At 40.1% G+C, this 11,836-nt stretch overlaps 1 protein-coding gene across 1 annotated transcript in view; it reads right to left on the reverse strand.

Annotated features, from left to right (window-relative positions):
• Positions 1–6,362: 6,362 nt before the first annotated feature.
• LOC110037063 (branched-chain-amino-acid aminotransferase 5, chloroplastic-like) overlaps positions 6,363–11,836 on the reverse strand; it is a 7,529-nt gene continuing 2,055 nt past the window's right edge. Inside the window, exons 5-6 of the mRNA XM_020741672.1 lie at positions 6,788–7,039; positions 6,363–6,533 (exon numbers count right to left, since the gene is read on the reverse strand). Coding sequence (XP_020597331.1) covers positions 6,363–6,533; positions 6,788–7,039 — 423 coding nt within the window. The remainder of the gene's footprint in view (positions 6,534–6,787; positions 7,040–11,836) is intronic.

An 11,836-nucleotide genomic window follows, 5' to 3' on the forward strand; every position in this document is an offset into this window, starting at 1 on the left:
AATTATATCCCAACTAGAAATAAGTATTTTTAATTTTATGTTTTCAAATACACAAAACTTCATGATGAGAATACATGTTTGATATATCACGAACAAATTTTCATCATTCAACACGAATCTCGAAGCATAACACAAATCTCAAAATAATAAATAATATTATAAACAAGAAATATTTAAATATTAATAAAAATTCATCCAGAGCTCTGATTTCAGTAAACTTATAGTCAAACTGATTGGTTCGATGAGGTGAACCTAATGATATGAAAACTAGTCCAATCCGAGTCCAATCAAACTCAGATCAAGTCATCAAACCACTCTTGAAAAATTTTTTGACACATTTGGAATGTCACATAGATGTTGACATTGGAAAGTTTACAGTCGAATCGAGCGGCTCGACAAGAACAATTTGACAAGCTCAATATCACTCAATTCTGAGACCGTTAAAGCACTCAAATGTTCATTAAATGCGGCATGGTCGGAGGAAACTCTCTGGACCGTTTGATCAAAATGGTTGATATTCCTGCATTAATTGCACTCAAAATACTATAAATAGACCCCTACCCCTCACATGGCAAGGAGTTGAAGTCTAGAGAGAGTTTGAGGCCTTGAGGAGAAGTCGCAACTCAGCACCACCGCGACTTCCGTCAACAATCACCGCCAACCGCCGTCGACCACTGTCGATCTTTGACGACCACCGCTGACCGTCATCGACCACCGCAGACTGACGTTGACCTCTGACAACCTTCATCGAATACCACTCACCATCATCGATCACCACCAACTGACGTTGTCAATTGACGTTGTAATCTAAAAAATATAGTTATCATTTCCCATCTGCGGGATAAGGGATTCATGTAATCAACAATCAATAGTGGATTTCCATAACTGGGTCAGACCCCGTGATTTTTCCCTTATGGGTTTTCCACGTAAAAGCTTCTGGAGTCATCACCGTTTGTTTTCTATTTCATCTGTGTGTGTGTTGAACCTACGTACAATGCTAAGACAATAGTCCATTACTCTACCGCTGTAAATTTTCTAGCACGCATCAGTTTGGTGTCGTCTGTAGGAACTGTCAATCCCACCACCGAAGTACTTGCTCACTTTCCTACATGGCCACCAGGCAAAATATTCGGACAACGGAGCAGCTCGCTCTAACACTCATCGTTCCAGGATACAATCACGAAGTCAATGGCGACATGTTTCTTTATCTTCCCGCCCTGGAAGACGTTATCAACCCAATGAGAGGGTTTCAGTTCCTTTTATGGAAGAACAAATGCACAGAATGGAGGAGTCTCAACTGGAGATCATACAATTCTTACGAGGGACCCAACAAACACTGTTCACACAATGAACAAAACTGGTTTACCATTAAATCCTCAACCTACCAGAAACATACCACCCGGAGGAACTTCTACCGGCCCCTCTGCTCAAGAAAGAACAGTTCCCTTGTCAGGTTGTGATGCTGAACTCCTAGACACCGCAGGTTCCACTCATCCATCTCATGTGAATCCCCTGGTACCACCATGTCTTACTACCATTCCAGATGATGTCATCTGTAACGAACTACGACGCCTCGTCCGAGAGGAGTTCCCCCTAGAGAAAAAAGACCGCTTTCACACTCACCATAACATCCTTGAATCCTCTCCCTTAGCGAATGCGGTCCTCCAACACCCTATCCCAAGAGGATTAATGTTGCCGAACATTAACGCATATGAAGGGATAATTGACCCCTATGAACATATTGATCATTATCGAACCATCATGCACATTCAACGTACCTCTGATGCGCTTCTATGTCAGGTGTTCCTAACAACTCTTAAGGGACAAGCTCGAAACTGGTTCTACTCTCTGTCGGGGGGCACTGTAAACATCTTTAATGAGCTTGCCAGACTGTTTGTGGAGCAGTTCATAGCAAATCGAATGATCATCAAGGATTTATCCCATCTCTCAGGAATTCGTCAAAGTGAAGGAGAACCGCTCAAATACTACTTCTGCAGGTTTTCTGTTGAAGCCCCTCAAATTCCATGAGTATATCCAGAGTTACTTAGGGGGGGTTTTCCTTGGGGGGCTCCGCCAAGGCCCTTCTACTCATCATTGATGAGGGAGAAAATTCGTTCTTATGCCGATCTTGTCCATCATGTTGAGGCCCAAATCACTGCAGACGAGGTTATCAGTGGACATAAGGAACAACTTGAGAAATTTGGGGGAAAGGGCAAAGGTAACTCCAGAGACAATAATCATTCTTCATAACGAAGAACGTCTGAACAACCAAAGAATCGTGACCTCCTTCGTCAACCTACAGGCCAACGAATTGAATATCAACCCAAGAAAGAAAATACACCACTCAACATGTCACGTGATAACATCTTGATGGCCATCAATGATGAGCAAGCTGTTAAGTGGCTTCACCCCTTCAATCCCAACTCAAAAAATCAAGAACAAAACTGTCATTTTCATCAAAGTCGTGGCCACACCACTGAGGTATGTAAGCTCCTTAGGGAAGAAATTGAAATGTTGATTCAGCAGGGATATCTTGGTCGATTTATATAAAACAAAAAAGCTGGTAACTATAATGATCCTACTGAGGGCAACAAACATAAAGGTAACAACATGAGGGTCACCCAGTCAAAGGCGAAATTCAAACAATTGCAGGAGGCCCATTTCTAACAGATCAAGTTCTTATCACTGCACCTGATGAACCAACACATAATAGATTGCGCCTTGAACCTATCACCTTCGATGATTCTGATTTAGAAGGAGTCTGAGTACCTCACCAGGATCCTCTTGTCATTAGCGCGGGAATTGACGAACCCTACTACAATGTCAAAAGGATCCTGATTGACAATGAGAGTTCTGTTGATGTTATGTTCTACTCCACTTTCCTTAGTTTGGGACTGACAAGGGAAAGACTTCAACCTACATCTGAGTCATTATATGGTTTTGATAATCAACCAGTAAGGGTCGTGGAACAATAAATCTCTCTGTTGTCGTGGGAGATTTTCCTCAGCAGATAACTCACACAGTTCAGTTAATTGTTGTCAAGTCAGAATCATCATACAATGTCATCTTTGAGAGACTTTTGCAATCCATCTTTGGCATCGTAATATATGTGCTACACTTAAAGCTCAAATTTTTAACCCCAACAGGGATTGGCATAGTACAAGGAGATCAACAGATAACACAATCATGCGACCTCAGGCAAGCTCAGTTGCACCCATCAATGACACTTAGCATTAAAAACTTTGATCTCCAAATGAAGATGTTTCTCAAAGAGCTTCCCCTATAGAAGATTTGGTTCATGTCCTGCTCTCTAATGAACTGCTCTCTAATGAACACATGTCCTGCTCTCTAATGAACACCCATCGAGAATAGTACAGCTTGGTTCCTTACTCTCCGATAAACAAATTTAAGAATATGTAGATCTCCTCCAAAGGAACCAAGATATTTTTGCATGAACTCCAACAGACATGCCTGTGATTGACCCTGAAATAATCATGCACTCTTTAAATATAGATCCAAACTTTAAACCGGTCAACCAGAAGAAGCGCAATTTTGCCCAAGATCGCTTACAAGATATTAAACAAGAAGTCAACAAGCTTCTCAAAGCAAAGTTCATATAGGAAGTACACCATCCTACATGACTGGTCAATGTCGTCATGGTGAAAAAAGCTAGTGGTTCATGGAGAATGTGTGTCAACTATACATACCTCAATAAAGCATGTTCGAAGGATAGCTTTCCCCTCTCACGCATAGATCAACTAGTTGATGCAATTTTCGGGCATCAGATGTTAAGCTTTATGGATGCATACTCAGGGTACAATCAAATAAAAATTAACCCAGTAAACGAGGAAGCCACCTCTTTTCAAATAGATAAGGACTTATATTATTATCATGTTATGCCATTCGAATTAACAAATACTGGTGAAACTTATCAATCTCTCATGAACAAAGTATTCAGAAACCTTCTAGGGCATACAAGGGAGGTCATGTTAGTAAAAAGTCCGGAAGCATCCCAACACTTTTCTCATCTGGAGAATCCAACTCCTTCGTCAGTATGACTTGCAAATTAACCCGACTAAATGTGCTTTCGGGGTCACATTAGGGATGTTTTTGGGATTCATGGTTACCCATCGTGGAATTGAAGCAAACCCAGAAAAAATCAAGGCACTGAGGGACATGATGTCTCCAAGGAACATCAAGGAGGTGCAAAACTTGAATGGTAGTATAACCGCCCTATCCCAGTTCTTAGCTCATTCTAGAAATTAGTATCTGCCATTCTTCAAAATACTTAGAGGAGTTTGGAACACTGGTTTTCAATGGATAGATGACAGTCAGATCTCTTTCCAGCAACTTAAGGCATATCTGGCTTCACCGCTCCTTCTCTCAAAACTCATCCAAGGGGAGATGCTATATATTTATTTAGTTATTTAACCTCATGCAATAAGATCTGTTTTTATCAGAATGGAAAACACAATCGAGAAACTAGTATATTACGTCAGTAAAGTTCTCTCGGATACAGAAAGTCGCTATCCAATGGCAGATAAGACTGCACTAGCCCTGGTATTCTCAGCAAGGAGACTCCGTCCTTACTTTCAGGCTCACACACTATTGGCGTCTACACGCAACTCTCTTTTAAGGCTATCCTACATAAACCAGAAGCATCATGAAGATTAGTTAAATGGTCAATAAAAATGGAAAATATTGACATCCAGTATTTACCACGATCAAACATCAACTCACAGGTGTTGGTCGACTTTGTGGTAGAATGTGCAGTGCCTACCTCTGATGAAACACCCTCTTCTCTTCCACAATTACCTCAGTGGACACTATACGTAGACAGAGCATTCGGAAACTCAGGAGCTGGTGCAAGAATACTACTCATCCCCCAAAGAAAGACATTTTGGAGTACAAAGTTTGTTTGAAATTCCAAGCCACCAATAATATTGTCGAATACAAAGCACTTGTCGTCGGATTAAAGCTTGACATCGATTGTGAAGTACAAAACATAATTATTTACACTAATTCGTAACTCGTCACATCCCAAGTAGAAGGAGAATTTGATGCTCATAAATCAAAACTGGTGCAGTATCTCAGTCTAGTAAAAACACATCCCACCCAAATTGAAACATGTCAGCTCATTCACATACTTCGGGAGCATAACACCCTAGCCGATGCCCTCTCCTAACTTACAACTTCAGCAACTAGAGATCTTTATAAAAGAAGGTATATTAGGGAGATAAATTTTCTTAGCATCCACGGCCCATGGGTGATACTATCTATAGATGACCTAAGGGAGCCATCTTGGATGGACCCCATCATCTCCTTCCACCAAGACGGGACACTGCCAGATGATGGTACTACATCAATTCGCATCCGACGCATTGCTGCCCATTGCTGCCAACTTAATCCTTATAAGATATTAATTGTATAAGAAGACATTCATAGGTCCATATCTCAAGTATCTTCCTCCATCTGAAGCTGGTTATGCTCTACGAGAAGTTCATTCTGGAATATGTGGGGAGCATCTTGGTGGCAGTGCACTTGCTCTTAAATAATGAGGAAAGGCTTCTATTGGCCTAGGATTAAACAAGATGCATTAGAGTTTGTGCAAAAATGCAAGAATTATCAACTGCACTCTATGAATGCACCACCAGTGCAACTCACATCTTTTCTCAGTCATTGACGTTTCACCCAATAGGTGGTAAATATCATGGGACCTTTTCCGATAGCTACTGGACAACGAAAATTCATCATCTTAGCTGTCAAATACTTCACCAAATAGATAGAAGCAGAGCCTCTTGCCAAGATCACTGAGTTCAATGCAAATAGTTTTTCTGGAAAAACATCATCTGTTGCTTTGGGCTTCCCGCAAAGATTATCACTGATAATGAGAATCAATTCACTGGAAGTGTCTTCACATCATTCTATAAGGAGCTTCACATTCAGTTGGTGCACAGTGGCGCATTCCCTTTCACATAGGTTCATAAGCGAGCAAAGCTCCAACAAAAAACCTTGGATGGGTTAATAAGTCCTCAGTAGACTTCCATGGCTCATCTCATACAGATTAACATCATTGAGTAATACTTCGATGCATAGCCCTAGCCAAGTTAAAAGCCGCTGGCAATTTATCCCCACGGTAACTTTCTCACATATTAGAACTTCTAAGATATCTTATATCCAGTGTAGAATGAAAAGAAAAATATGTTTCGACATTATCATAAAACAAAAATAAAAAGAAAGAGAAGATTCTCAGGGGCAAATAATTAACAGAATCAAATAATTAAACAAGATGATTCACATGCATCATTCATACAACATGACAAAAGCAAACACGCTACATGCATAAAAGTTGGAGTATAGCACTAATCAATGTCAACATTCTCCTCCGCCCCCTCGTCGTCATTAAAGAGCAACTTCTTCAATTCACTCTCGATGTCATCACCGTCAGAATCTGAGGAAGAATCCTTCAAAGCTTGGCTAGGAGTGAGCCCCTCAATGATAATCTCAGTTCGACGTTGCAATGCTCGACTCCCCTTCAGAAAATCTTAGATGAATCCTTCCTCGATGAACAATTTTTGCTGCTCCTTTACCTCAACATCAAGCACCCGATCACAAGCCTCTTGAATACGGTCTTGAATGATAGTCTTAAACTCAAGTGAGTTATTAAAGTCCTCGACCGTTGTACACTTAACTTCTGAGACATCAACATTTTTTACGGACCTCAAAAGTTGGATATCTTCTTCTTCGGCTAACACTATCGATTTAAGGGCTTTTACACTCTTATTACTTTCACAAAAGCTGGCTCGTGCTTCCACCAACCCCCCACGAGTTTCTGCAGATCCTGAAGCTGCAACGAGAGGGAGGTTGCAATTGTTGTATTGCACTGTGTCAATTGTGATTCCAGAGATGTAATTGTTTCAACCCCAGATTCATACCAACGTTTGTACTCGCCTTGAAAATTTTTGTTCTTAACAAACTCGGAGTTCCAGATTCTCAATGCCAGTTCCAGCCCCTGTTGGATTTCTACCATCTTATCCACCTAGAATAAAAGAAATATCGGTTAGAGAGATGATATAATTATATAGTAGTAGAAAATGAAAGAAACTTACAAAACTCTTAGCTTCCAGGAGACCAGTACATTCATGAGACAAGATATTTTCAGGAATGTGAATAATTGAAGGGCTTAGCAAGTGCTCTCGTGATGTTTCAACTTTCTTTTATTTTTGAGGTTGTAATTCACATTCATTGCTTGTTGGGAGCCGCTTTGAGGATTCTGCGAGGGCTAGCTCGGAATGTCTCTTCTTAGATTTCTTTAACACTACAGCTGTTGACCGTTCGGGGTGGAAAGAAAGCTTGAACTTGAACAATGATTCCTCACTAACTAATTCATAAATATATTGTGTCTCAAACAACATCTCCTTCAAGTCACTAAATCTCAGCATTTGCAATATTCCCTCTACAGTAGTCTGAAGAGAGACAGACAATTGTTAAAACCTTCCTCGCCTCTCGCGGAGCCTCCAATTATTTTTTTGCAAAGAAAAATCTTACGGAACATTGTCTTACCAGTTTTTTAGGCAGAAATCCAACTCTTTATACTTAAACAACACACGATCATGCATATCAGTAAAAAACACAGTTGTGCCAAAATTTATGGTGTTAACTTCAACCTGCGACTCCTAAAAAAAACTGTCAACCTAATAATAGTTGTCACCACCCAACAAGACAACTGAGCAACGCAAACCCCGAGCGCTTTCATAATATCAATAAACTCAGGTGCCGGTGGAAATCTTAAGCCTGCTTTCAAGGCTGCCTCATGAATAGCGACATACACAGAAGTATGAGAATACACTCAATCAGTTGAAGTTAGAAATCTCACCGCCATATTGTTCGAGAAATAATACTTCTTTCAAAAAAAGATCAATTTGCTCTCCTTCAAAATTGATACAGCATCCTCTGGTTTGTGACTTTTCCTTTGGTTTTTAGCAGAATGGGGTTCTCCAGTTGTCATCATTTCCACGATAGTAACCGCAATGCTTTGCCGTAACTCTGCACCGCAACGCTTCACCACAATGGTTCACCGCAACGCTTCACCAAAAATTTACACCGCAACGCTTCACCAAAAATTTACACCGCAACGCTTCGCCGCAACTTTGCACCGCAACACTGCATTGCAACGCTTCATCGCAACTCTTCCCCGCAACTCCGTACTACTACGCTTTGCAACAACTCTTTGTCGCAACGCCTTGCCACAACTCTTCACCGCAACTCTTCGTCGCAACTCTGCACCACCCCAACACTTTACCGCAACTCTTCGCTGCAACTCTTCACTGCTGCTCAGGACTATTTTCTTCTTCTGCGAAATCTCGGATCAACTGAGTACTCCACCTCTACCCACTCCTTTAGGCCCCTATTTATAGGCTCAAAAAGAGTCTTGCCCAATAAATGCACATGAATAAGAAAATCTATAAAAATGTGCAAGCATTAAATGCTAATAAATAATAATAAATAAAAACTTTTCATATTAAAAAAAAAGGGTCAAATTCTATTAATCTTTTTTTTTGGAATTCAAATTCCTCTTCAAAATTCCTTATTGCTTCAAATTCCTTAATCTCTTCAAATTCTTTTTATAAAAATATTATTTATTCTGTTTTAAACGGGATTCAAACCTTCCCTCTCCCACATGAAGCAAAAAATAATAACCAACTAAGCTGGGTTCAGCTTTTTATTTATATAAGGATAAAAATTATTCTTATGCTAAGTAATAAATATTTATACTTATACATAAATACTTCATATATTGATATTTTCGGAAGATAAAAATGGTCTCGCCCAAAATTAAGGGTGCAACAGATACATCACCAATAAATTTTTCATCATCCAGCACGAATCTCGAAACATAACACAAATCTCAAGATAATATTTTAAGCAAGAAACATTTAAATCTTGTTAAAAAGTCGTCCAGAGCTCCGATTTCAGCAAACTTATAGTCAAACTAACCGGCTCAATGAGATAGACCTAATAATATGAAATCTAATCCAATCTGAGTCAAATCAAGCTCAGATCAAGTCATTACACCACCCTTGGAAGACTTCTGGACACATTTGGAAGGTCAAACAGGTGTCGACACTAGCAACTATATACTCGAATCGAGCGGCTCAACAAAATGAATCCAACGAGCCCGAGACCACTCAATTCCGACATCGTTCAGTTACTCAAATGTCCATTAAATGCGGCATGATCGGAGGAAACTCTCTAGACCGCCCGATCAAAATGGTTGATATTCCTGCATTAATTGCACCCAGAATACTATAAATAGACCCCCACCCCTCACATGGAAAGGAGCCGAAGTCTAGAGAGAGTCTGAGGCCTTGAGGAGAACTGCAGCTCAGCACCACCGCGACCTCCGTCGTCAATCACCGTCGACCGCCGTCGACCACCGCCGACCTCCGACGACCACCGCCGACTGTCATCGATCACCGCTCATTCCCATTTATGGAATAAAGGATTTCTGTAATCAACAATCAATAGTGGATTTCCACAACTAGGCCAGACCTCGCGGTTTTTCCCTTACGAGTTTTCCATGTAAAAACTTCTGGAGTCAGCACCGTTTGTTTTATCTTTCATCTGTGTGTGTGCTGAACTTTCGTACAAGGCTAAGACGATAGTCCGTTACTCTACCACCGTGAATTTTCTAGCACGCATCAATGTTCATGCCATAGAAAACATTAGGCTTTAAATCATGCCTTCGATGCCTAGACTCCACACACACACACACACACACACACACACACACACACACACACACACACACACACACACACACACACACACACACGCGCACTCACACACGTATGTACATCTATCTGTAAATCTATGTTCTTCACTATACACACACACACACACGTATGCACATCTATCTGTAAATCTATGTTCATCTATAGGGAATGCAATTCCCTGACAGATTGGCTTGCTAAGCAAGGTATGCTGAGGGTTTTGGTGGGTGTTTTGCCCCCACATCAACTTTAGGTCCTTTCGGGTGGTGATTTACTTGATGTGCCTTACAATAAAAGATAATTTTCCTATTTGTTGGGAGGCACAACTTGGCTTTATTTGCAGTTGAGGGTTTTTATTACTTGGTATGCTGAGGGTTTTGGTGGGTGTGGTGATTTTATTACTTCGCTTCCCCTACTTCTCAATTTTTCTTCTACTTCTCTGTTTTTCATTGGTTTGGTTTTACCTTTACCAGCTATAGATTGTTTAGCCTTCCCTATATGCCATTATCTGAAATGATGTTTTCTGGGCTTTACTTCATGCGGTTTTCACTTTGCCGAACCTCATAATTTGCTGCTCAGTTTTCTGCTATGTAGTTTAGCTCTTCGTGCAACTTTTTTGGAGGTTGCACCAGACTGATTCCGCACGCTATGCTGAATATTTGATGCAGTCTCTTTTTCATCTCTCCTATGCTGGCTAGAGGATTATTCTACATATCATACAAATTACATTTTTTATGTTTTTCTTTTGATTTTTTGTATCTACAGGGTATACTTGTATTTCTTGTAGGAGATTTTTTTTGTCGAATTTTACTGCTAGAGGTGGAACCCCTCTTCGCATGAGTATTATATTTTTTTTCCTTTGGTGGGGATTCACCTCCACACCCCTCTGTAACCACATTTTTGTTAGTAATGCATATGGAGTCGTATAACGCTCCTTCCCCCCCCCCAAAAATATATGCATATACATATATATGGTTGGCATCCACAGTTTAATACCCCTCAGGTCTGGGGTTTGAATCCACTCTCGAACAATTGGCCTTAAAGAGGTAGTACTCAAGTTGTTGTGCACATTAGTGGTGGCTGGGAGCTTGTATAATAGCCTCCGGTCAATCCTTTTTAATATATATGTATATATATGACAATTTATTTCTCAAATTTTAAAAGTACAGGTTTCAGGTGGGAAGAACCCACTAAAAATGTGAAAAAAAATACAATTAAGGTACCCCTAAGGTCCCTCCCACATGCTATACAACTCAGATAAAAATAATCTCAAAAAAGAACACAGGTATATCCAAAAAGAGAAGAAATCTTAAAAAATTATACCCAATCCAGCTCCAGTTTGTCATGGAGAGAAGATATGAGAGCTGCAAGAAGGAAGTATCAAACTAACCAAATAACAGTCAGCATAGTCAGATAGAACATCAATAAATGAAGCAAGATTTAGATTGACTACAAAGAAATAGCAATTGACTTAAGAAGTAAATGAGATACCAACAGAAGGATACAAATTGAGAAGCCAATTCTTATCAAATATCAGCTTTCTGCACAAAGAAAACATAGCTCTATAAGAGAGATTAGGATCAGTAAGAAAAATCCTTCTTATATAACCAAAGGAAAGAAAACCATCCAATGGTATAGAGCAAAAGAAACTAGCACAGGGGTAGCCACTAGAGCAGAGAAAACCAATAGGAGCTTTGTTAAGGAAAAACCCTAGCCATTCAATATGACCTAAACAGTAATATGACAGCTGAATGAAACAACACCAGCCAAGCTTCCAAAAGAGCAGCAAGTAAGCAACCTGTAAACAAGCAAAAGAACAAAATAAGGGTTGCCCAAAAAGAACCAAATTATAACATGGGATTTGAATGAAACAACACAACCCAATCTTCCTAAAGAACAACATAGAAGCACACTACATTCAGGTAAAAACCCATAACTAGATGGAAGCAATTCCAGCTAAAGACCACGGTGCATAATATCCAGAAAACATTCAAGAGTTCAGAAAATCTATTGAGATGAAATGGTGGAGGGGCACTGTTGACCTCACTTTTGGTTGAGGTCTA

This window comes from Phalaenopsis equestris, unplaced genomic scaffold, assembly GCF_001263595.1.
Source record: "Phalaenopsis equestris unplaced genomic scaffold, ASM126359v1 Scaffold000002, whole genome shotgun sequence".
NCBI lineage: Eukaryota > Viridiplantae > Streptophyta > Magnoliopsida > Asparagales > Orchidaceae > Phalaenopsis > Phalaenopsis equestris.